We start from the raw sequence: 26,762 nt of genomic DNA, 5'->3' as shown, positions 1-26,762 counted from the left end.
TCCCCACATACCCCATCCCCACTTCCCCACATCCCCACATACCCCATCCCCACTTCCCCACATCCCCACATACCCCACTTCCCCGCATCCCCACATACCCCATCCCCACTTCCCCACATCCCCACATACCACATCCCCACATACCACATCCCCACATACCCCATCCCCACTTCCCCACATCCCCGCATTCCCACATACCCCATCCCCACTTCCCCACATCCCCGCATACCCCATCCCCACTTCCCAACATCCCCGCATCCCCACATCCTGCATCCCCACATCCCTCATCCCACATCCCTCATCCCACATGCCTGCATCCTACATCCCCATATTCCACATCCCTATATCCCACATCCCCATATCCCCACATCCCTCATCCCCGCATCCCTCATCCCCACATCCCCGCATCCCACATCCCCGCATCCCACATCCCTCATCCCCACATCCCCGCATCCCACATCCCTGCATCCCACATCCCCGCATCCCTACATCCCCCCATCCCCACATCTCCCATCCCCGCATCCCACATCCCCGCATCCCACATCCCCGCATCCCCACATCTCCACATCCCACATTCCCGCATCCCCACATCCCTCATCCCCACATGCCCCATCCCCACTTCCCCGCATCCCCACATACCCCACCCCCACATCCCCATATCTCTGCATCCCCACATCCCGTATCCTGCATCCCCACATCTCCGCATCCCACATCCCCGCATCCCCACATCCCTCATCCCCACATCCCCGCAACCCACATCCCCGTATCCCTAGATCCCCACATCCCCCATTCCCACATCCCCCATCCCCACATGCCCGCATCCTACATCCCCGCATCCCCACATCTCCCATCCCCGCATCCCACATCCCCATATTCCTACATCCCCGCATCCCACTTCCCCGCATCTCCGCATCCCACATCCCCACATCTCCGCATCCCCACATCTCCCATTTCCACATCCCCGCATCCCACATCCCCATATTCCCCCATCCCCGCATCCCACATCTCCGCATCCCTCATCCCCACATCTCCGCATCCCACATTCCCGCATCCCTACATCACACATCCCTCATCCCCACATCCCCGCAACCCACATCCCCGTATCCCTACATCCCACATCCCCCATCCCCACTTTCCCACATCCCCTCATCCCCACTTCCCCACTTCCCCACATCCCCACTTCCCCACATCCCCGCATCCCCATATCCCCTCATCCCCACATCCCCATATCCCCACATCCCCCCATCCCCACTTCCCCACATCCCCGCATCCCCACATCCCCATATCACCACCTCCCCGCATCCCCATATCCCCGCATCCCCACATCCCGCATCCCCACATCCCTCATCCCCGCATCCCACATCCCCTCATCCCGCATCACACATCCCCTCATCCCACATTCCCGTATCCCCACCTCCCCGCATCCCCATATCCCCGCATCCCCACATCCCGCATCCCCACATCCCTCATCCCCGCATCCCACATCCCCTCATCCCGCATCACACATCCCCTCATCCCACATTCCCGTATCCCCACCTCCCCACATCCCGCATCCCCACCTCCCCACATCCCGCATCCCCACATCCCACCTCCCCGCATCCCGCATCCCCACATCCCGCATCCCAACCTCCCCACATCCCGCATCCCCACCTCCCCTCATCCCCACATCCTGACCATTGAGTGACAGAGCTTCTGTCTCCGCAGGGGCAGCGTACTGCCAGTTTATGGACATGCTTTTCCCCGGCTCTATCCTGCTGAAGAGAGTGAAATTCCAGGCAAAGCTGGAGCACGAATATATCCACAACTTCAAGGTCTTACAGGCGGCCTTCAAGAAAAAGAGCGTCGACAAAGTAGGTTCTTTGTTCCCGTTTTAAGTGTCTGTGTACTCGTGTGTATTGGTCTGTGTGCACTGAGTATTGTACTGTATGTTGGCTTACTCCTGGGTACAGTCCCTGCATAATAAGTTGCCAAAGGGGGGTGTAGTTGGCATCCTGGCATCCCGGCAGTCAGAATTCCGAACATAAGTGTGTCAGGGAGGGTTAGAGTTAGGCTGTGGGAGGGAGGGTTACGGGGAGGGTTAGAGTTAGGCTGCGGGGAGGGAGGGTTACGGGGAGGGTTAGAGTTAGGCTGTGGGAGGGAGGGTTACAGGGAGGGTTAGAGTTAGGCTGTGGGAGGGAGGGTTACAGGGAGGGTTAGAGTTAGGCTGTGGGAGGGAGGGTTACAGGGAGGGTTAGAGTTAGGCTGTGGGAGGGAGGGTTACGGGGAGGATTAGAGTTAGGCTGCGGGAGGGAGGGTTACGGGGAGGGTTAGAGTTAGGCTGTGGGAGGGAGGGTTACAGGGAGGGTTAGAGTTAGGCTGTGGGAGGGAGGGTTACGGGGAGGGTTAGAGATAGGCTGTGGGAGGGAGGGTTACGGGGAGGGTTAGAGTTAGGCTGTGGGAGGGAGGGTTACAGGGAGGGTTAGAGTTAGGCTGTGGGAGGGAGGGTTACAGGGAGGGTTAGAGTTAGGCTGTGGGAGGGAGGGTTACGGGGAGGGTTAGAGATAGGCTGTGGGAGGGAGGGTTACGGGGAGGGTTAGAGTTAGGCTGTGGGAGGGAGGGTTACAGGGAGGGTTAGAGTTAGGCTGTGGGAGGGAGGGTTACGGGGAGGGTTAGAGTTAGGCTGTGGGAGGGAGGGTTACGGGGAGGATTAGAGTTAGGCTGCGGGAGGGAGGGTTACGGGGAGGGTTAGAGTTAGGCTGTGGGAGGGAGGGTTACAGGGAGGGTTAGAGTTAGGCTGTGGGAGGGAGGGTTACGGGGAGGGTTAGAGATAGGCTGTGGGAGGGAGGGTTACGGGGAGGGTTAGAGTTAGGCTGTGGGAGGGAGGGTTACGGGGAGAGTTAGAGTTAGGCTGCGGGAGGGAGGGTTAGGGGGAAGATTAGGGTTACCTTCCTCCAGCGTCCCTGTCGGGATTCCAAGCAGTTGGGATTACGGTGTGTCGGTATTCTGAACGTCGGCTTCGTGACTGCCGGTATCCTGTACCCAACCCACCAGACGGTTGCTGATCATGTCTCTGGGATGAGTGACATGTAACCAGCAGACACCAGTAACAGTCCGGACCAGCAGTCAGTGGAGCATTGGACTTGCTGGTTGTCATCGGTTGGGAAGCATGTGGTTCTCCCGTACTGGTGGTGTTCCCCAAATCAACCAATCAGACTCCTGCTTATATCACCTGTCCCAGAATAATGAGAGCATCTTATTGCCCTTCACCGTCATTTTAATCCTGAAGCTAATGCCCTGACGGCTGCTTTGTGCTCTGTGTTAGCGCTTTACTTTGGGCGGGATGTACTAAACGGAAAATGCGGTAAACCCCCCTATTTACCGCATTTTCCTAATGTACTAACACCCGGCCGGCAGGACAGCGCCGCGGAGGAGTTCGCCATAGAAGCCCATGGGGGTTGTGTGAAGGATCTGATCGGATCCCTCCCAGCATGCCCCGCAGCCGACCCTGTCTTTCTGCACATGCACAGAGTGACGCTGGCGGGCGAATCCCGGATGTCAGGGTGGCGCCGGGGGTCGCGGTTGACAGCTCTGATCGGAAGAGCTGTCCTTCGCAATGCTAAGCGCATACGTAAGTACATATGTGCTTAGCATCGTGAAGAATGGCGGCGATGGGCGGCGATGTCATTTAGTACATCCCGCTCTTTTTTAGGGAACAGGAATGCAGACAAAGAGCCCGAAACAGAGGTGGACGCAATGCTCACATTTGCGCAGTTCAGCAATTATAATGCCTGTGCTTGTATTTTTCTGGAATCCTCTGACTGCAGGCCTGATTCAGAGAAATGCGCAAAGCCGATGTTCCACGGTGATTATCGGCAGACTTCGCATGTGCGTGCGGCAAGGTGGCGCTGCGGACCCACATGCAGTGAGTGTTCTCATGCAAATTGACGGGAAGTGACCATTTGGGGGTGTTAACTTGGGGCTAGTGGGGAGTGGCTGTTAAAACGCAGGCGTGTCGCGCCCGTTTTTGGGGCGTGTGTCTGATGTCAGCTGCGGAATAGCTCCGCTGGGCGTCTCTATTGATTTCTGGGTGGCAGCTTCACTTGCTTACGTCTGCAGTTGTGTTGCTTATAAAACCGCTCTTCCTGATGCAATAGCGCACTTCTCTGAATCAGGCCCTGTGTGCACAAACACGCTGTTCCGTACGGAGGCGTTGGCGTCAGAGATGGTAAGACAGCGCCATGAGTGTCCCTGGCCATTGCCTTGGAGGTGAAGCTGGTGTTTGCAGTTTTACCCTTATTGTCTTAGAGGTGGCACAGAGAAATCTGCGACCTGGGCGTGTGATCGGAGTGTCGTGGGGGTGTCACTGCATGCGGGCTGCTTCCTCAGAGGCCATAGGCTGGTGGAAGTGCAATGGTGGACTGTCTAGGACCTCTGGAGGTGCTGCTGCATATAGGGGTGTCGCAGACATTGCAGCGCACACCGGTACACCAGGGGAAGGGGCTGAAACTAGTATTTGCAAATGATCACACCAGCAGCTCCGGCATCGGATACAGCTGTGTACCCCTCTGAACCAGGCCCAAAGTAAGCTCTTATATTAAGGTGCACACCAGACTAAATCTTCAGATGTTAAAACATGTTTTTTTATTCACTAACCAGTTAAAATACATTTGTATTTCTCAATTAGGGCCCCCCTTAAAAAAATAAATATTAAGGAAATCGCCCAGTTATGGAACATAAAATTCAGTGTAAGCAAGGACAGATCTAGACCTTGTGGCGCCCAGGGTGAAAAATAGGGGCGTGGCTTAATGGAGAAGGGGCGTGGTCAGTTATGCCCCCTGTAGCTGTGCCCCCTGTACTGTGTCCCCTGTAGAGTTATGCCCACAGTAGTATTGCCCCCAGTACTGTGCCCCCTGTAGACTTGTGCCCCCTAGTTGCGCCACTTACAAAAAAAAAAAAAAAAAAAATGAATTAATACTCACCATCCCCGCTCCTGCTTCCCGACAGCTGCTGCCCTCTGTCTCCGGCCGCCGGCCCAGCTCCTCGGATCTATGGGAGAGACATCATGACGTCTCTCCCATAGCACCGCACATACACTAGAGGTCAATTATGACCTCTAGCGTCTATGTGCTGCGCCCACAAAGCAGTGCGGTGCGCGATGACTTCATCGCACACATCACCGGGCATCTACACAGCACCGGGTGGCACCAGTAGCGGATCTTGCCACGGCGGCGGCGCCCTCCAGAAGGTGGCGCCCCGGTCAAAAATCCTGCGTGCCCGTAGCAAGAGCCGCTACTGAGTGTAAGCACGCTACCCCTGTCACAGAGGAACTGAGTCACGCTAGGAACATGTAAATGTTGGTGGCTCTGTAATCATCTAACTAGATGGAGTGAGGTGGTAGCCCATAGTCGCACCCCCTGCCCATTACCATCATACGGGGTCAGCAGCCGGCAGATTCACTGGGTATATAAGAACACTCAATAAATATCATTATAGTGACAGTGTTTTAGATTACACCTAAACCCTGGTGACCTAGGCCAGTGGTTGTCATCTCCAGCCCACAAGTACCTCCAACACGTCTTGCATTGATGATTTCTTGCTGTGGAGGCAAGTTGGAAAAATTACAGACCCAGCAAAATTGATCAACTCAACTGTGCACGGTTCATGAAATCCACAAACATGGCCTGTTGGGAGTACGTGGGGACTAGGGTTGAGAACAGCTGCTCTAGGTGAATGCCTCGATTCGCATAGTGGTAGCTCTGGAACTGTTGTCAGATGTGCCCATATACCTGGTTTTCAGTAGACAGGTGTCGGCTTCTGTGTGCCACAGCCTTCTGTCCGGTCATGCAGACCCACTCCGTCCCAGAAGTGATCCAGTGCCGGACAGCCGTGTCTAGTGGGTGCCCAATTCGTACAGTGATCTTGTCGCTCGTCGGCCCACCAACCACCAACGTTAGGCTCCTACACACATCAATTGGGGCAGCTCACAAATCTTAATTCCCCTAAGTGGGTATTCACCTCTATCCACTGCTAATTCAATGAGTAGTGGATACAATTAGTCATTAATTAGTATTATAAGATATATGAAAATTCTAGAGTTCATCATAAATTAGGTATATACAGTAATACACTATGTAGCGCTTCAACTGCAAATACTGGGCCTCATTCAGAGGTGAACGCAAATAGGGCCGGCGCTCAGAGACGGATTAGGGGTCAGGCCGCCACTAGGCACAATGATATTGCCCCCCCCCAAGCACCACGGGAAGGGGCGTGGCCACAGAATAGTACCAGTTCACATTACACCACACAGTAGTGTCCGTCAGTCACATTACACCACACAGTAGTACCCCTTATACACACCATGAAGAGTCCCTTATACATATTTTGCCAGGTAGAGCCCCTATCACACATTACGGCAGGTAGAGTCCCTATCACACAGTACGGCAAGCAGAGTCCCCTATCACACATTAGGCAGGCAGAGTCCCCTTTCACACATTACAGCAGCAGAGTCTCCCTTTTTGCACATTAGGCAGGCTGAATCACCCTTTTTACAAACTACGTCAGGTAGAGTCCCCTTTTTACACAATACGGCAGGCAGAGTCACACTTTTTACACACTACGGCAGGCAGAGTCCCCCTTTTTACACATTAGGCAGGCTGAATCACCCTTTTTACAAACTACGTCAGGTAGAGTCCCCTTTTTAGACACTACGGCAGGCAGAGTCCCCCTTTTTACACACTACGGCAGGTAGAGTCCCCTCTTTACACACTACGGCAGGTAGAGTCCCCTTTGTACACACTACGGCAGGTAGAGTCCCCTTTTTAGACACTACGGCAGGTAGAGTCCCCCTTTTTACACACTACAGCAGGTACAGTCCCCTTTTTACACACTACGGCAGCAGAGTCCCCATTTTTACACATTACGGCAGCAGAGTCCCCTTTTTTACACATTACGGCAGCAGAGTTCCTCTTTTTACACATTACGGCAGCAGAGTTCCCCTTTTTTACACATTACGGCAGCAGAGTCCCCCTTTTTACACATTACGGCAGCAGAGTTCCCCTTTTTACACACTATGACAGTCGGCAGGTAGAGTCCCCTTTTTACACACTACGGCAGGCAGAGCCCCCCTTTTTACACATTACGACACCTAGTTACTGTTAGGCGCCGAGGGTCCGCCCGTCAGTGCGGCCCGGCGCCTAGCAACTAGGGACGCCGCAGGCAGACAGCCGCCGGCTCCCTAGCAACGCTAGACGCCGGGCGCACGGAGCCGCTCAGACCCTAGCAACGGGGACGCCACGGTCAGACCGCGTTCCCCGTTGCTGGGTCTTAATTAATCAGTGCTTGTGTATTCTGGCCGTGCAGCATGCAGCTGCACGGCATCATTATGTGATTACCCTGTCTGGATCATGATTGGAGGGCTCCCAAATTTAAGCACTCTCAGGACTTCTCACAGACGCCGGTGATAGCTTCCTGTTTGCTGTGTCAGTTACAGAGAGTTTCCAGTCCTGCTCAACCCGGTTGTTCCTGTCCTCAGTGATCCAGTACTCGGAATTTGTCATCTATTCCTGGAGTCCGACCGAGCACCTTTAACATCCTGTGGTGTTCGTGAGTCGCGGCGTAGCCGTGTGTTGCGGCTTGACCGCTTACTATTTATTATTTAGTTTATTGTGTTCTGGAGCTTTTGCGGAGGATTCCGCTCCCACAAATCCACTCTGGTATCCAGCGGTGCTGGATAGGAGTAACGGATCAGTGGATCTTTGGTTGTCCTTTTCCCTGGCGGTTTGTCCGCACATACTTTTGGTTTAAGTTAGATAGCTTGTAACCCCTGGCCTGGTTGCTTAGTCAGAGGGCCCCTTGTTATCACCCTGTCTCGGATTTCCCTTTGTCTCCCATTAAGACCTGAGGGGGCATCGGGGTTGGGCAGACATAATCCGCCCTTCGAACGCGGCTGCCATGGGCTCAAGCAACCATAGTCTCGCAGGGGATTTCTGATAACACGGGCGAGACAACGGAGTTAGGGCGCCAGGGGTTACTAGGCTTTCCTGCTCCCGTACCAGCATATCTTTCCAGTACTCAGACCTCTGCCATAAAGATCTCCTCTGGTCTGGAGTACGGGAATCATAACATTATCACCGGCCAGACTAAAATTTAAAATTAAACAGGAGTTAATTTTTTCCCTTATTCTGTTGGGAGATTTGTCAGCCTCATGAATCCCTCCGGTGTTGGGCCAAATCCTGGCCAGCTTTTAGTTAGCCAGATTCAAGAGCTTACTCAGATGGTTCAAGATCTGTCCCTTCGGGTGAGGTCACAGGAAGATCTGTTACGGACTTCCCCGAGGGTCATTCCTGAACCAAAAATGCATCTGCCTGACCGTTTTTCTGGGGATAGAAAGCAGTTTTTTAATTTTAAAGAGTCTTGTAAACTGTATTTTCGTTTAAGACCAGTCTCCTCAGGTACGGAATCTCAGCGGGTAGGAATTATTATTTCTTTGCTACAGGGGGATCCTCAGACCTGGGCTTTTGGCTTAAAGACAGACGATCCGGCTTTATTGTCTGTAGACGCCTTTCTGGGGTCTTTAGGGCTATTGTATGACGACCCTGATAGAGAGGCATCCGCCGAGAGTCAGTTGCGTGCTCTCAGACAGGGTAGGAATCCCGCAGAGATTTATTGTACGGAGTTTCGCCGTTGGTCGAACGACTGTGGATGGAATGACCCAGCCCTGCGCAGTCAGTTTCGCCTCGGCTTATCCGAGTCTATAAAGGACAGTCTCCTTCAGTATCCCGCTCCTGAGACTCTCGATAAACTCATGGAGCTCTCTATTAAGATTGATCGTCGTCTCAGAGAGCGGAGGGCTGAAAAGGGAGCATCTGTCTGGTCTTCTCCTTGTGTTTTTTCCATTCCTGTGGACATAGAGGAGCCCATGCAGATAGGCCTCTCCAAACTGTCTCCTGAAGAAAGAACCAGAAGGCAAAATTCTGGTCTTTGTTTATACTGTGGGGGTAAGGGACATTTTGCCCGTAGTTGTCCGAACAAGTCGGGAAACGCCTCGACCAAGTGAGTTGTGAGGGGGTTCACTTTGGTCTGCAGCTTATCTCCTCAAATAATTCACTGTTGGTTCCAGCTAAAGTTTCCTTTGGCAGCCTCTGTTCCTCGGTCTCGGCTTTTGTGGACAGTGGAGCTGCAGGGAACTTTATGGATTTAACATGGGCTAAGGCCTTAGGTATTCCTCAGTTAGCCTTGGGTAGGTGTATCACCATGCATGGTTTAGATGGGAGTCCCTTGTCCAATGGGGTTATTTCTCTCTGTACACCTCCTGTTCTACTTTCGGTAGGAGCTCTGCATTCTGAAAAGATTGAGTTTTTCCTTACCCATTGCCCAGCAGTTCCTGTGGTTCTGGGTCACCCTTGGCTGGCCTTTCATAATCCCATCATTGATTGGCAGTCGGGGGAGATCTTACAATGGGGTACCATCTGTAATAAGGAATGTATTACGCTTCCCATCAGAATAGCTGCTGTCATTCCCGCACCCATTCCTGTGGAATACCAGGATTTTGTTGATGTATTTTCCAAGGGCAATGCGGATATTCTGCCTCCCCATAGGCCTTATGATTGTGCTATCGAGTTAATTCCTGGTGCCACTTTGCCTAAGGGAAGGTTATATGCATTGTCCGGACCTGAAACTGTGGCCATGAATGAGTATGTTAAAGAAAGCCTAGGGAAAGGATTTATCAGGCCATCTAAATCCCCTTTAAGTGCAGGCTTCTTCTTCGTGGAGAAGAAGGATGGATCACTCAGACCTTGCATTGACTTTAGAGCCTTGAATAAAATCTCAGTAAAGAATACTTACCCTTTGCCGCTGATTTCTGTCCTCTTTGATCAGCTACGTTCGGCTGTGATTTTTTTCTAAGATTGACCTGAGAGGAGCATATAACCTCATCAGAATCAAGTCAGGGGATGAGTGGAAAACGGCATTCAGTACTCAATCAGGCCACTATGAGTATCTGGTTATGCCATTCGGCCTGTCCAACGCTCCGGCAGTTTTCCAGGATCTCATTAACGATGTGCTCCGTGAATTTCTTGGAAGATTCGTTGTAGTCTACTTAGACGATATTTTGATATATTCTGACTCTATTGAACAACATGTTACCCAGGTGCGTCAGGTTCTAAAAAAATTACGTGAAAATCACCTATATGCCAAGCTGGAGAAGTGTGAATTTCATGTCACGGAGGTATCCTTTTTAGGGTACATTATTTCCCCTCGGGGATTCTGTATGGAACCAAAGAAGCTCCAAGCCATCCTTAGTTGGGCGCAACCCACCAATTTAAAAGCAATTCAGCGCTTTTTAGGGTTTGCGAATTACTATAGAAGATTTATTCACTCTTTCTCTGACCTAGTTGCTCCCATTGTGGCACTGACTAAAAAGGGAGCGGATCCAACCAACTGGTCACGTGAAGCGGAGTTATCTTTTCAGGCCTTGAAACAAGCCTTTGTCTCAGCCCCGGTCCTCAGACATCCCAACCCAGAATTGCCTTTCATTGTTGAGGTTGATGCCTCGGAGGTTGGAGTAGGGGCTATCCTATCTCAGAAGGATCCGGATTCCCTGGAATTACATCCTTGTGCCTTTATGTCCAGGAAATTCTCATCTGCTGAATCCAACTACGATGTTGGTAACCGGGAATTACTGGCTATTAAATGGGCTTTCGAGGAGTGGAGGCATTGGCTTGAAGGAGCCACTCATACCATTTCAGTTTTGACTGATCACAAAAATCTTCAATACATTGAATCAGCTAAACGGCTGAATGCCCGGCAAGCTCGGTGGGCTTTATTTTTTACTCGTTTCAAGTTCATTATCACCTTCAGGCCAGGTTCCAAGAATACCAAGGCAGATGCCCTGTCACGCAGTTTTCTTCCAGTTCAAGACAACAGTCCTGTTACTCCCATACTTCCGTCTTCAATCATTCGGGCAGGTCTCACACAAGATTTATTTACCCAGTTAAAGCAGCTTCAACATCAAGCTCCTGGAAATACTCCTGCTGGTCGTCTTTATGTTCCCGAGTTTTTGAGAGCAACGGTTTTGACGGAGTTTCATGATAGCAAGGTTGCCGGGCATCCGGGGATCGCTAAAACTTTTGAATTAGTTTCCCGCTCGGTATGGTGGCCTGGTCTTTCCAAAGACACTAATGAGTTTGTTTTTTCTTGTCAGGTCTGTGCACAGCATAAGGTTCCCCGTTCCTTGCCTATCGGTCAACTTATGCCCTTGAATGTTCCTCTTAGGCCATGGTCTCATATTTCCATGGATTTTGTGGTGGACCTCCCTCTGTCAGCCGGATGCCGAGTCATATGGGTGGTAGTGGACCGTTTTAGCAAAATGGCCCATTTCATTGCTCTTCCCCGATTGCCATCTGCCCAGGGATTGGCAGTCTTGTTCCTCCGCCATGTTTTCAGACTCCATGGGTTACCCACTGATATTGTTTCTGATCGGGGTCCACAATTCATTGCACAATTTTGGAAGTCTTTTTGTGCCTCATTAAAGATGAAATTATCTTTAACGTCTGGCTACCATCCCCAATCCAACGGGCAGACTGAGCGAGTTAATCAATCATTAAAACAATATTTGCGTTTGTACTCGGCCAAACTCCAAAATGACTGGTCTGAGTTTCTTCCGTTCGCCGAGTTTGCTTACAACAATGCCTGTCATTCCTCCACCAATGTATCTCCATTTTTTACAGTTTTTGGTTTTCACCCCAGAGCTAATTCCTTTTTTCAACATTCCTCTGTCTCCTCACTGACCTTGACCTCTCATCTCAAACTCATTTGGAGAAAAGTGCACCTGGCTCTCAGAAAAGCGGCATTTCGGGAGAAAAATTTTTCTGACAGGCTCCGGCGGCCGTGCACTTTTAAAGTTGGAGATAGGGTATGGTTGTCGACTCGCAACATTAAACTTCGACAAACCTCAGCCAGATTGGGTCCTAAATTTATTGGACCATTTCATATTATCAAAAAAGTCAATCCAGTGGCTTTCCGGTTACGTTTACCAAAAACTTTACGGATCGGAAATACCTTCCATTGCTCCTTGTTAAAACCATATGTTTCGTCCAGTAGATTTCCTCGCAAGATCTCTCAGGGGAAATCACCAATAAATGTACAGGGTCAGCAGGAGTTCTTAGTGGAGAAGGTTCTCGATTCCAAGTTGTCCCGGGTTCGGCTTTATTTTTTGGTACATTGGAGAGGTTATGGTCCAGAAGAAAGGTCTTGGGTCCTGGATGAGGATCTCCATGCCCCGAGGCTCAAAAGGGCATTTTTTCGAGAATTTCCTCAGAAACCTGGCCTTAGGGGTTCCTTGACCCCTCCTCAAGGGGGGGGTACTGTTAGGCGCCGAGGGTCCGCCCGTCAGTGCGGCCCGGCGCCTAGCAACTAGGGACGCCGCAGGCAGACAGCCGCCGGCTCCCTAGCAACGCCGGGTGCACGGAGCCGCTCAGACCCTAGCAACGGGGACGCCACGGTCAGACCGCGTTCCCCGTTGCTGGGTCTTAATTAATCAGTGCTTGTGTATTCTGGCCGTGCAGCATGCAGCTGCACGGCATCATTATGTGATTACCCTGTCTGGATCATGATTGGAGGGCTCCCAAATTTAAGCACTCTCAGGACTTCTCACAGACGCCGGTGATAGCTTCCTGTTTGCTGTGTCAGTTACAGAGAGTTTCCAGTCCTGCTCAACCCGGTTGTTCCTGTCCTCAGTGATCCAGTACTCGGAATTTGTCATCTATTCCTGGAGTCCGACCGAGCACCTTTAACATCCTGTGGTGTTCGTGAGTCGCGGCGTAGCCGTGTGTTGCGGCTTGACCGCTTACTATTTATTATTTAGTTTATTGTGTTCTGGAGCTTTTGCGGAGGATTCCGCTCCCACAAATCCACTCTGGTATCCAGCGGTGCTGGATAGGAGTAACGGATCAGTGGATCTTTGGTTGTCCTTTTCCCTGGCGGTTTGTCCGCACATACTTTTGGTTTAAGTTAGATAGCTTGTAACCCCTGGCCTGGTTGCTTAGTCAGAGGGCCCCTTGTTATCACCCTGTCTCGGATTTCCCTTTGTCTCCCATTAAGACCTGAGGGGGCATCGGGGTTGGGCAGACATAATCCGCCCTTCGAACGCGGCTGCCATGGGCTCAAGCAACCATAGTCTCGCAGGGGATTTCTGATAACACGGGCGAGACAACGGAGTTAGGGCGCCAGGGGTTACTAGGCTTTCCTGCTCCCGTACCAGCATATCTTTCCAGTACTCAGACCTCTGCCATAAAGATCTCCTCTGGTCTGGAGTACGGGAATCATAACAGTTACGGCCTTGCATAGATCATGTGCCATAAATGTTACCCACTCCACAAATGTTACCCACCCCCTCCCCCAATAGGGCTTGCACTTGCACAATGTAATCCTTTCCTGTTGTTGTTATAGCATACTGTTTTGTGTCCTCCTCACCTCAGCCAGTGACAGCCCCAGACCACAGCCTCTCCCGTACTGTGTCCTCCTGGCCGGCTCCTCATGCAGACTCACGCAGGCTCTCTGGGTGACGGTCGCGCTCAGATGTCATGTCACATGACATGACGCCAGCGAACAGTCCGGAGCACAGAGCGCACAAAGACAGAGGACGGAGAAGTGAGGAGGAGCGCCCGCGCCGCTGCTGCTTATGGACGCTGCGCTTGGCGGGCGGACGGCTCTTCTATTTATACTGCCGGGCCCAGGGAACATCAGCTTCTCTAATGGGGGGGGGGGGGAGGGGAATTGCCGTGCTGCCGACAGCAGGTGCCACCACTAGTTCCTAGTTGGAAATCCAGCACTGCTGGCGCTGCATCTCCGGTTGCAGTGGAATCCAAGGAAATATCCAGATGCCGCAGGAGCCGTCTTTAGTATTATGATGCTGACCGCAACCTTCGCCGATCCGCTGCATGCATCCGAAGGCGCAGCATGGGGCCTGACTCAGAGGGGCAACGCAGTTGCAGTTTTGTTCACAATGTACTTGCGAAAATGTGCGAATGACTCAGCCGCCGTCTTGTGCTTAGACACTATCGTTGTGCGCATGCAGTGCAGCATTTGGCACATGCTCATTGGCAAAAATCGCTCCACTACGTCCGACGTCGACATTGCGTACATGTCTAAATCAGGCCCGGACATGGGTGGGACCATCTGACCATACAGTTTCTCATAATGACCATCTTAACTAAGCTAGCCAAACTGCGTCCAAAGATGCAGTCCCTGGCTTGAAGACCTCTCCAAAATGGCTGCAACATGCCTCCGTATTGATCTCCACCTTCCGTCACCTCCCCCAAACGGTTGCAGTCTGTCAATGAAACTGCGTCTAAAACCACACTGCGACCGCCGATGCAAGACCATCGCTTCACATGCACGGTACAAGCCAGATTCATGCGCGGACCACAATCATCGGCCATTTGCGAAACGAAACTGCGACCACCTTCACTGGTAGCAAGAGGCTTCTCAACATAATAATAACCAAAGGCCATTAAAAAATAATACTTAAGATAATACCATAAAAATGGAATTTATCAAATGACATGTTTTGTATGGGAAAACAATAGTATTATCAAGAACCACTCTGGAAACCCGGGTTTGAATCCCGGTGTTGGTTCCTTGTCTCCCTCTCTTCCAGGCATCACTAATTAGATTGTCAGCTCTGTTGAACACAGAAAAAAATCAAAGCTTCAGTCCAATGAATTAGCAAAATTAAGATTAATGTCTACTTTTATACTGTATTGCTTCTTCAGGATTATTTTTGAAGAAGCAATATCAAAAAAGTGTAGAATCTGTCCCATGGCCCTCATTCTGACCTGATCGCACGCAGCAACTTTTTGCTGCCCGTGCGATCAGGTAGACGCCTCCTATGGGGGAGTGGATTTTTGCATAGCAAGACTGCGATCGCTTGTGCAGCCGAGCTATGCAAAAACATTTTGTGCAGTTTCTGAGTAGCTCTGGACTTACTTACCAACTGTGATCACTTCAGCCTGTCCGGTCCCGGAATTGACTTCAGACATCCGCCCTGCAAACGCCTGGACACGCCTGTGTTTTCCTCACCACTCCCAGAAAACGGTCAGTTACCACCCCGGAACGCCTTCCTCTTGTCAATCTTGTTGCGATCTCGGCAGCGATCGTTTTCTTCTTTTATTCCATCGCTGCCCGGCGTTCCCCGTTGCCGGGCAGCGCCTGCGCATTGCGGCCGCTGCACATGCGCATTCCGGACCCGTTTGCACGGCAACGCAAAAAAAAGCGTGCGAATGGGTCGGAATGACCCTCCATGTCCTGTGATTTGTCCCACGGTCAGGTGTCTCATGGTGACACAGGCGCTACTGTTGTCGGACAGAATTTGCTTCTACTTGTCAAGCCCATAGTTTGCTCCGGAAAAGAAGCTATGGTTTTGCTTAGCTTGCTCACTTGGCCATAGGGGTTATTCAGAGGTGTTAGCAAACCAAAAAAGTTAGCAATTGGGCAAAACCATGATGCGCTGCAGGTGGGGCAGATGAGCAGAAGGCACAAAGGCAAAATGAAGGTTTTTATTAAGTGCAAGTTAATAATCACATCAGTCGCTTTCTATCTCAAAACAATGGGCCTAATTCAGGTTGGATCGCAAAACGGGGTTATTCAGAGATGGACACAGTCACTGCGTTCGCATACAGCGCCCACGTCCGTCAGGTCTGCGCACGTCCACTGACCATAGTGTGTGTGTGTGTGTGTGTGTGCGACCCTTCACCATGCGGTAGCATCCTGGAAAGATGCGACTGCAAGGTGATTGACACCGGCGACCGTGGGGAAGGGGGGGTGGCGATGGTGTGGCATTTGGTGGGCGTCACACAGGCAGCTGCTCCAAGAAATAAAATGGTGCCAGACCGCCTGCTACCAGAGCCAGGCTGCACAGTCAACGATCGTCTTCTAATCAATACATTTGCAATTAAATTGTGAACGCATCACGGGGCGGCGCCGCACACATGCTGGGTGGCTTTGTCCTGTGATGGGTGGACCCCAGCATATGAGGAGATGGATGCAGATCTTGCAGCGGAAGCAAAATTTGTGTCCGTCTCTGAATAACCCCGAATATTATAAATATCTCTGGCACCTTTCTTCCAGCGGCCATTCGGCATGGCCATAGGGTTACCCAGAAATATTGACCGATGTGTGTCCCATGGTTGCATCTTTATACACAAGCGGCAGATCTGAGATGCCTCCAGTGCAGAGGTGTCGGAATGGGGGGGGGGTCAAGGTTGCAGCATGCCCCTCCCAAAACATGTAAGAGGCTGGGGAGGGGGAGCGCTCCGGATCCCTGCTGAGACTCCTACTTTAAAAAGTCTGCCGCCGGCGCAGCAGCGTGCTGCCCCCTGTCCTGTCCTAGCCAGTTCTTCACTGATGCACTACTGGGAGGAGGCGGGGTTGTACCAGCATGGCCACACCTCCTCCCAGTAATGCATCCCTGAAGAGTGAAGGGCCGACCAGGACACAGGGTGGGGCAGCATGCTGCGGCGCCAGCGGCAGCCTTTTTAAAGAGAAAGTCTCCGCAGGGATCCGGAGGTAAGCGCTCCCCGCATTGGGGAGGGGGGAGCAGGCTTGCGAATCAGGGCAAGGGGAGCACCAAAATGTATTTTTTACTATGCCCCCCCCCATCCACAAACCATTCCGGCGCCCCTACTCCAGTGTCTGTGTGAAAATGTGCACCCTCAGTACAAATCCCACTTTCACATTTTCACACAGAAACTGCGCAGTGAATCGAAGGCACTTGTGTCCATCTGTGAATCAGGCCCGTTGGCCGTGCTTACACCTTAACCTGTCCCAGCCTCCTTGACAAAAGCTGTCAACACCGTGAAATGCGTCACAGTTTGCATGGCTTAAGATGCATGAGAATGCTTTGTGTGCACGATCAGTTGAAGAAAAAAAATGTAATTTACAGGGTAGAAAAGGCACAAATTGCAATAACATCCAAATTCACATGAGCAGTAGTGAGGAGCATATTCCAAATTACTGTATTTCCTCATATGGTGCACAGTAGCACTGACCCTTAGATGTGATGTATACCTGTACAATATACAGTGGGGATTGAAAGTTTGGGCACCCCAGGCAAAAATTAATTTTAATGTGCAAAAAGAAGCCAAGGAAAGATGGAAAAATCTCCAAAAGGCATCAAATTACAGATTAGACATTCTTATAACATGTCAAAAAAAAGTTTGATTTTATTTCCATCATTTACACTTTCAAAAGAACAGAAAACAAAAAATGGCGTCTGCAAAAGTTTGGGCACCCTGCAGAGTTAATACCTTGTACTGCCCCCTTTGGCAAGTATCACAGCTTGTAAACGCTTTTTGTAGCCAGCCAAGAGTCTTTCAATTCTTGTTTGAGGTATCTTCGCCCATTCTTCCTTACAAAAGTCTTCCCGTTCTTTGAGATTCCTGGGCTGACTGTGACGCACTGTTCTTTTAAGGTCTATCCATAGATTTTCAATTATGTTGAGGTCAGGAGATTGTGAAGGCCATGGCAGAACCTTCAGTTTACACCTCTTGATGTAATCCACCGTGGATTTTGAGGTGTGTTTAGGATCATTATCCATTTGTAGAAGCCAGCCTCTCTTTAACTTCAGCTTTTTCACAGATGGCATCAAGTTAACGTCCAAAATTTGCTGGAATCTTATTGAATCCATTTTTCCTTGTACTCGTGAAATGTTCCCTGTGCCACTGGCTGCAATACAACCCCAAAGCATGATTGATCCACCCCCATGCTTAACAGTTGGACAGAGGTTCTTTTCATTAAATTCTGTGCCCTTCCTTCTCCAAAGGTACTTTTGCTCATTCCGGCCAAAAAGTTCGATTTTAACCTCATCAGTCCACAGAACTTTATTCCAAAATGCATCAGGCTTGTCTATATGTTCATTTGCAAACTTCAAATGCTGATTTTTGTGGTGAGGACGTAGAAGAGGTTTTCTTCTGATGACTCTTCCATGAAAACCATATTTGTACAAGTATCTCTTTATAGTGGAATAGTGTACCACAACTCCAGTGTCTGCCAGATCTTCCTGGAGGGATCGTGCAGTCAAATGTGGATTTTGACTTGCTTTTCTCACAATCCTGCGAGCTGTTCTGTCTGATATTTTTCTTGGTCTTCCAGATCTTGCTTTAACTTCCACTGTTCCTGATACTACCATTTCTTAATTACATTCCGAGCAGAGGATATGGGCATCTGATAGCGCTTTGCTATCTTCTTATAGCCTTCTCCTGCTTTGTGAGCGTCAACTATTCTCAGTTTCAGTGTTCTACACAACTGCTTAGAGGAACCCATGGTGCTGATTGTTGGAGCAAGGTCAGATGAGTCTGGGCTTTTAAAACCTTTGAGATTGACATCACCTGGTCTTTCCAGACGATGATTGAGAACAATCCATGACACTGCCAGGTCTCAGCTGTCCAATGGGTGCAGTACAAGGTATTAACTCTGCAGGGTGCCCAAACTTTTGCAGATGCCATTTTTTTTTTCTGTTCTTTTGAAAGTATAAATGATGGAAATAAAATCAAACTTTTTTTGACATGTTAGAGGAATGTCTAATCTGTAATTTGATGCCTTTTGGAGATTTTTCCATCTTTCCTTGGCTTCTTTTTGCACATTAAAATGAATTTTTACCTGGGGTGCCCAAACTTTCGATCCCCTCTGTATATATACAGGTTGAGTCTCCGATATCCAAAATGCTTGGGACCAGAAGTATTTTGGATATCGGATTTTTCCATATTTTGGAATAATTGCATACATAATGAGATATCATGGCGATGGGACCTAAGTCTGAGCACAGAATGCATTTATGTTTCATATACACCTTATACACACAGCCTGAAGGTCATTTAATACAATATTTTTTTATAACTTTGTGTATTAAACAAAGTGTTTGTACATTGAGCCATCAGAAGACAAAGGTTTCACTATCTCACTCTCACTCAAAACATTCCGTATTTCGGAACATTCCGTATTTCGGAATATTCCGTATTTCGGAATATTTGGATATGGGATACTCAACCTGTATGTATGTGTGTATATATATATATATATATATATATACATACAGTGCATCCGGAAAAGTGTTCACAGCGCTTCACTTTTTCCACATTTTGTTATGTTACAGCCTTATTCCGAAATGGAATAAATTCATTTGTTCCCTCAAAATTCTACACACAATACCCCATAATGAAAACGTGAAAAAAGTTTTTTTGTGATTTTTGAAAATGTATTACAAAATAAAAAACTAAGAAATCACATGTACATATGTGTTCACAGCTTTTGCCATGAAGCTCAAAATTGAGCTCAGGTGCATCCTGTTTCCACTGATCATCCTTGAGATATTCCTACAGCTTAATTGGAGTCCACCTGTGGTAAATTCAGTTGATTGGACATGATTTGAAATGGCACACACCTGTCTATATAAGGTCCCACACTTGACAGTGCATGTCTGAGCACAAACCAAGCATGAAGTCAAAGGAATTGTCTGTAGACCTCTGAGACAGGATTGTCTCAAGGCACAAATCTTGGGAAGGGTACAGAAAAATATCTGCTGCTTTGAAGGTCCCAATGAGCACAGTGGCCTCCATCATCCGTAAATGGAAGAACTTCGGAACCACCAAGACTCTTACTAGAGCTGGCCAGCCGTCTAAACTGAGCGATGGGGGGAGAAGGGCCCTAGTCATGGAGGTGACCAAGAACCCAATAGTCACTCTGTCAGAGCTACAGCATTCCTCTGTGGAGAGAGGAGATCCTTCCAAAAGGACAACCATCTCTACAGCAATCCACCAGTCAGGCCTGTATGGTAGAATGGCCAGACGGAAGCCACTCCTTAGTAAAAAGCTCATGGCAGCCTGCCTGGAGTTTGCCACAGTGCACCTGAAGGACTCTCAGACTATGAGAAACAAAATGATCTGGTCTGATGAGACAAACATTAAACTCTTTGGCGTGAATGCCAGGCATCATGTTTGGAGGAAACCCGGCACCGATCATCACCAGGCCAATACCATCCCTACAGTGAAGCATGGTGGTGGCAGCATCATGCTGTGGGGATGTTTTTCAGCGGCAGTAACTGGGAGACTAGTTAGGTTAGAGGGAAAGATGAATGCAGCAATGTACAGATCTATCCTGGATGAAAACCTGCTCCAGATCGCTCTTGACCTCAGACTGGGGCGACGGTTCATCTTTCAGCAGGACAATGACCCTAAGCACACAGCCAATATATCAAAGGAGTGGCTTCAGGACAACTCTGTGAATGTCCTTGAGTGGCCCAGCCAGAGCCAAGACTTGAATCCAATGGAACATCTCTGGAGAGATCTTAAAATGGCTGTGCACCGACGCTTCCTATCCAACCTGATGGAGCTTGAGAGGTGCTGCAAAGAGGAATGGGCGAAACTGCCCAAAGATAGTTGTTCCAAGCTTGTGGCATCATATTCAAAAAGACTTGAGGCTGTAATTGCTGCCAAAGGTGCATCAACAAACTATTGAGCAAAGGCTGTGAATACTTATGTATGTGATTTCTTAGTTTTTTATTTTTAATAAATTAGCAAAAATCTCACGTTGTCATTATGGGATATTGGGGGTCATTCCGAGTTGTTCGCTCGCTAAATGCTTTTAGCAGCATTGCACACGCTAGGCCGCCGCCCTCTGCGAGTGTATCTTAGCTTAGCAGAATAGCGAACAAAAGGATAGCAGATTTGCTATTACATATTTCTTTGCAGTTTCTGAGTAGCTCCGGACCTACTCACAGATTGCGATCAGCTCAGTCCGTTTAGTTCCAGGTCACAAACACGCCCTGCGTTCGGCCAGCCACTCCCCCGTTTCTCCAGCCGCTCCCGCGTTTTTCCTTGGCACGCCTGCGTTTTTTAGCATACGCCGTGAAAACACGGAGTTGACGCCCAGAAACGCCCACTTCCTGTCAATCACACTACGATCACTCGAGCGTTGAAAAAACTTCGCTCGAGCTTGTGTAAATCTACTAGTTCTTAGTTAAATAACTAAGCGCATGCGCTCTGCGTACCATGCGCATGCGCATTTTCCACCTAATCGCTGCATTGCGAAAATCGGCAACGAGCGAACAACTCGGAATGACCCCCATTGTGTGTAGAATTTTGAGGGGGAAAAATTAATTTATTCCAGTTTGGAATAAGGCTGTAACATTACAAAATGTGGAAAAAGTGAGCGATGTGAATACTTTCCAGGTGCACTGTATGTATGTATGTATATATATATATATATATATATATATATATATATATATATATATAAAGCACCTTCTCTTCTCTTTCCAGATTATCCCAGTAGAAAGACTAGTGAAAGGGAGATTCCAAGACAACTTTGAATTCGTCCAGTGGTTCAAGAAATTATTTGATGCAAACTATGATGGGAAGGACTATGAGCCCTTCCTGGCGAGACAAGGGCAGGACTTAGCTCCGGCTCCCAACCCTGGAGAACAGGTCTACTACAAGCCCAAGAAGGCCATTGGCACAGCAGGTAATGTAAAAGACAGCTCAGCTGACTGGAAGCAACTACAGATGTGTCCTTACTAAGAAATTACTAAAATTGCACCTATGACCCTCTATCTCGCGCCACAGTGATGCCTGCATTAGCGCACCATTTTATCGGCCGTTCCTAGTGAGCAAGTACTCTTAGAATACTCCAGTTTGTCTACATTAAATATGCCAGAAAATTGTGTCTATTCGAATAAATTAGATAAAATTAGTAAAAAGTTAGAATATTTGCAAAAGTAAGTGAAGAGCATTAAGACTGATCAATGTTTATGCATAAGACTAGCAATGGTGATTTACATTGAAACTGATGCTTTACATGGGACTGGGAGGTGGCTTAGTGCACAGATGGTGGTCAAACTTATGAGCATGTTTGCAAATGTTTACTTTGGAGGGCATACTTAGACAGAAATCTGCCCTTTCTAGGGGGCTGGGGCAAGTTTGGTGGTACGGCCGGTGGTTCCTGTCAGATTTATGGAATTTATTGAGCCAGAACTGGGATCTCTGAGCTAGACTGACAATTGCTGGTGTGAATGAAACTAGGCTTACGGATGACAGTACTCCCTCATGCAGACGGTCTGGGCAGTGAAGTGATCAAAGAAGTTAGTAAAGTTTGCAAGTACAGTAAATGAGGAATCGAACCTGCTGAGATTCAACCTGGAATAGAAGACCGAATGCAGTAGGGATCGCCAGACTGGGTTGTGGTGAGTGCGTGGGCACTTGATGCTAAGCAGTTAACTGCTTATAATACTGGAGATCACTTGTGAGAACCTGGATGTGTTTAACAGTTGTGCAGTGTGAACTGCAAGTGGTGCTGGTGAGCATTTTTTTGCCAAAAGAGAAATGTTTTGCCCTAAAATACTAAGTCTTTTCCACAATAGAAGATTTATCAGAGGTAACAGATTTTTGCATGTACAATATAGGTAGATGCCTTGTATATAAAAGTTGCACAGTTCTTTCCAATAGCACAATTATATTTCACAGTAGAGATATGCATTGATTTCTGCATACATTAGTAAATGCCTTGTAGAGAAATATCGCACAATTCTTTCCAATAAAGTATACAGTATGGCATAGCAGCAAGCTACAGTAGTGAGTAGATCTTCAGCATACTCCAGATATATTTCACTATAATGAACTGCCACACAGTTCTTTTCAATATGCACAAATCATATCAATGCAGAAAGATACTTAGCTAATCTTTCACAGAGCTCAGGTTAGCATCACCTTAGAGAAATATCAGGTAACATGCTTTCCAAATGATGCAGGCATATAAAGTTTGCTGAGCAGCTCAGAGCATAAAACCAAGAATGCATCAGGACAAGACAAGATCACTTCAGAGTGTCCAGGGAGATAGAAGCTGACATCAGAGTGTACCTGTAGACCTTTGGATAGAGGCTGATATCAGAGTATGCCTGTAAACCTTGGGAGAGAGGTTGACATCAAAGTACATCTGTAGTCCTTGGGAGAGAGTCTGAAAAAGTATAGCTGTAGACCTTTTGATAGAGGCTTAAATCAGAGTATACCTGGAGACCTTGGGATAAAGGCTGACATTAGAGTATACCTATAGTCCTTGGGAGAGAGTCTGGCATAGTATACCAGTAGACATTGGGAAAGAGGCTGACAGAGTATACCTGTAGTCTTTGAGAAGGGCTAACATCAGATTACACCTGTAGTCCTTGTGAGAGAGAGGCTGACAACAGTGTACACCTGTAGTATTTGGGAGAGAAGCTGACATCAGAGTACACTTGCAATCCTTGGGAGAGAGGCTGACATCCGAGTACACCTTTAGTCCTTGGGAGAGAGGCTGACATCAGAGTACACCTGTTGTCCTCCTTGGGAGAGAAGCTGACATCAGAGTACACCTGTAGTCCTCCTTGGGAGAGAGACTGACATCAGTGTATACCTTCAGTCCTTGGGAGAGAGTCTGATATCAGAGTACACCTGTAGATCTTGGGAAATAGGCTGACATCTGAGTATACCTGTAGTTCTTGGGAGAGAGGCTGACATCAGAGTATACCTGTAGCCCTTGGGAGAGAGGCTGACATCAGAGTATATCTGTAGTCCTTCGGAGAGACACTGACATCAGTGTATACCTGTAGTCCTTGGGAGAGAGTCTGGCAGAGTATACCTGTAGCCCTTGAAAAAGAGGCTGATATCAGAGTACATACTGTAGTCCTCCTTGGGAGAGAGGCTGACATCAGAGTACACCTGTAGTCCTTGGGAGAGAGGCTGACATCACAGTACACCTGTAGTCCTTGGGAGAGAGGCTGACATCAGAGTACACCTGTAGTCCTCCTCGGAAGAGACGATGACATCAGAGTACACCTGTAATCCTCCTTGAGAGAGAGGCTGACATCTGAGTATACCTGTAGTTCTTGGGAGATAGGCTGACATCAGAATACACCTGTAGTCCTTGGGAGAGAGACTGACATAAGAAAACACCTGTAGTCCTAGGGAGAGAGGCTGACATCAGAGTACACCTGTAGTCCTTGGGAGAGAGGATAACATCAGAGTACACCTGTAGTCCTTGGGAAAGAGGCTGACATCAGAGTACACCTGTAGTCCTTGGGAGAGAGGCTGACATCAGACTACACCTGTAGTCCCTAGGAGAAAGGCTGACAGCAGAGTACACCTGTAGTCCCTAGGAGAAAGGCTGACATCAGAGTACACCTGTAGTCCTTGGGAGAGAGGATGGCATCAGAGTATACCTGTAGTCCTTGGGAGAGAGGATGACATCAGAGTACACCTGTAGTTCTTGGGAGAGAGGTTGACAGAGTACATATGTAGTCTTTCTTAGGAGAGAGGCTGACATCAGAATACACCTGTAGTCCTTGAGAGAGAGGATGACATCAGAGTACACCTGTAGTCCTTGGGAGGGAGGCTGACATCAGAGTACACCTGTAGTACTTGGGAGAGAGGATGACATCAGAGTACACCTGTAGTCCTTGGGAGAGAGGCTGACATCAGAGTTCACCTGTAGTCCTTGGGAGGGAGGCTGACATCAGAGTACACCTGTAGTCCTTGGGAGAGAGGCTGACATAGTACATATGTAGTCCTTGGGAGAGAGGCTGACATCAGAATACACCTGTAGTCCTTGGGAGAGAGGCTGACATCAGAGTACACCTGTAGTCCTTGAGAGAGAGGCTGACATCAGAGTACACATGTAGTCCTTGGGAGAGAGGATGACATCAGAGTACACATGTAGTCCTTGGTAGAGGATGACATCAGAGTATACCTGTAGTCCTTGGGAGAGAGGATGACATCAGAGTACACATGTAGACCTTGGTAGAGGATGACATCAGAGTATACGTGTAGTCCTTGGGAGAGAGGATGACATCAGAGTACACATGTAGACCTTGGTAGAGGATGACATCAGAGTATACCTGTAGTCCTTCGGAGAGAGGATGACATCAGAGTACACATGTAGTCCTTGGTAGAGGATGACATCAGAGTACACCTGTAGTCCTTGGAAGAGAGGATGACATCAGAGTACACCTGTAGTCCTTGGGAGAGAGTATGACATCAGTGTACACCTGTAGTCCTTGGGAGAGAGTATGACATCAGAGTACACCTGTAGTCCTTGGGAGAGAGTATGACATCAGTGTACACCTGTAGTCCTTGGGAGAGAGTATGACATCAGTGTACACCTGTAGTCGTTGGGAGAGAGTATGACATCAGTGTACACCTGTAGTCCTTGGGAGAGAGGATGACATCAGAGTACACCTGTAGTGCTTGAAAGAGAGGATGACATCAGAGTACACCTGTAGTCCTTGGGAGAGAGTATGACATCAGAGTACACCTGTAGTCCTTGGGAGAGAGTATGACATCAGTGTACACCTGTAGTCCTTGGGAGAGAGTATGACATCAGTGTACACCTGTAGTCCTTTGGAGAGAGGATGACATCAGAGTACACCTGTAGTGCTTGGAAGAGAGGATGACATCAGAGTACACCTGTAGTCCTTGGAAGAGAGGATGACATCAGAGTACACCTGTAGTCCTTGGGAGAGAGTATGACATCAGTGTACACCTGTAGTCCTTGGGAGAGAGTATGACATCAGAGTACACCTGTAGTCCTTGGGAGAGAGTATGACATCAGTGTACACCTGTAGTCCTTGGGAGAGAGTATGACATCAGTGTACACCTGTAGTCCTTGGATGAGAGTATGACATCAGAGTACACCTGTAGTCCTTGGGAGAGAGTATGACATCAGTGTACACCTGTAGTGCTTGGGAGAGAGGATGACATCGGAGTACACATGTAGTCCTCCTTGGGAGAGAGGATGACATCAGAGTATACCTGTAGTCCTTGGGAGAGAGGATGACATCAGAGTACACCTGTAGTCCTTGGGAGAGAGTATGACATCAGAGTACACCTGTAGTCCTTGGGAGAGAGGATGACATCAGAGTACACCTGTAGTCCTTGGGAGAGAGGATGACATCAGAGTTCACCTGTAGTCCTTGGGAGAGAGTATGACATCAGTGTACACCTGTAGTCCTTGGGAGAGAGTATGACATCAGTGTACACCTGTAGTCCTTGGATGAGAGTATGACATCAGAGTACACCTGTAGTCCTTGGGAGAGAGTATGACATCAGTGTACACCTGTAGTGCTTGGGAGAGAGGATGACATCGGAGTACACATGTAGTCCTCCTTGGGAGAGAGGATGACATCAGAGTATACCTGTAGTCCTTGGGAGAGAGGATGACATCAGAGTACACCTGTAGTCCTTGGGAGAGAGTATGACATCAGAGTACACCTGTAGTCCTTGGGAGAGAGGATGACATCAGAGTACACCTGTAGTCCTTGGGAGAGAGGATGACATCAGAGTACACCTGTAGTCTTTGGGAGAGAGGATGACATCAGAGTACACCTATAGTCCTTTGGAGAGAGGATGACATCAGAGTACGCCTGTAGTCCTTGGGAGAGAGGATGACATCAGAGTACACCTGTAGTCCTTGGGAGAGAGGATGACATCAGAGTACACCTGTAGTCCTTGGGAGAGAGGATGACATCAGAGTACGCCTGTAGTCCTTGGGAGAGAGGATGACATCAGAGTACACCTGTAGTCCTTGGGAGAGAGGATGACATCAGAGTACACCTGTAGTCCTTGGGAGAGAGGATGACATCAGAGTACACCTGTATACTCCTGTGTTTACTGCTGAAATTAGAAATGAGCTGTATCTTCAGAGGTAAATGTGTGTAACTTGCCAGAAATGAGACATTAGCACATTGGACAAGTAGCCGCAGGCTACTC

General features: G+C 48.8%; 1 protein-coding gene across 7 annotated transcripts in view; it reads left to right on the top strand.

Annotated features, from left to right (window-relative positions):
- MAPRE3 (microtubule associated protein RP/EB family member 3) overlaps positions 1–26,762 on the top strand; it is a 173,742-nt gene that overhangs the window by 128,125 nt on the left and 18,855 nt on the right. For all 7 annotated transcript variants that reach the window (XM_063914950.1, XM_063914948.1, XM_063914952.1 and 4 more), the window contains 2 exons: positions 1,705–1,850; positions 21,291–21,492. In XM_063914950.1, the coding sequence (XP_063771020.1) occupies positions 1,705–1,850; positions 21,291–21,492 (348 nt within the window). The remainder of the gene's footprint in view (positions 1–1,704; positions 1,851–21,290; positions 21,493–26,762) is intronic.

The sequence above is a fragment of the Pseudophryne corroboree genome, chromosome 4 (genome assembly GCF_028390025.1).
Source record: "Pseudophryne corroboree isolate aPseCor3 chromosome 4, aPseCor3.hap2, whole genome shotgun sequence".
NCBI classification, from domain to species: domain Eukaryota; kingdom Metazoa; phylum Chordata; class Amphibia; order Anura; family Myobatrachidae; genus Pseudophryne; species Pseudophryne corroboree.
Note: the sequence above shows the minus strand (reverse complement) of the source record. Positions and strands in the feature narration are given on the sequence as shown.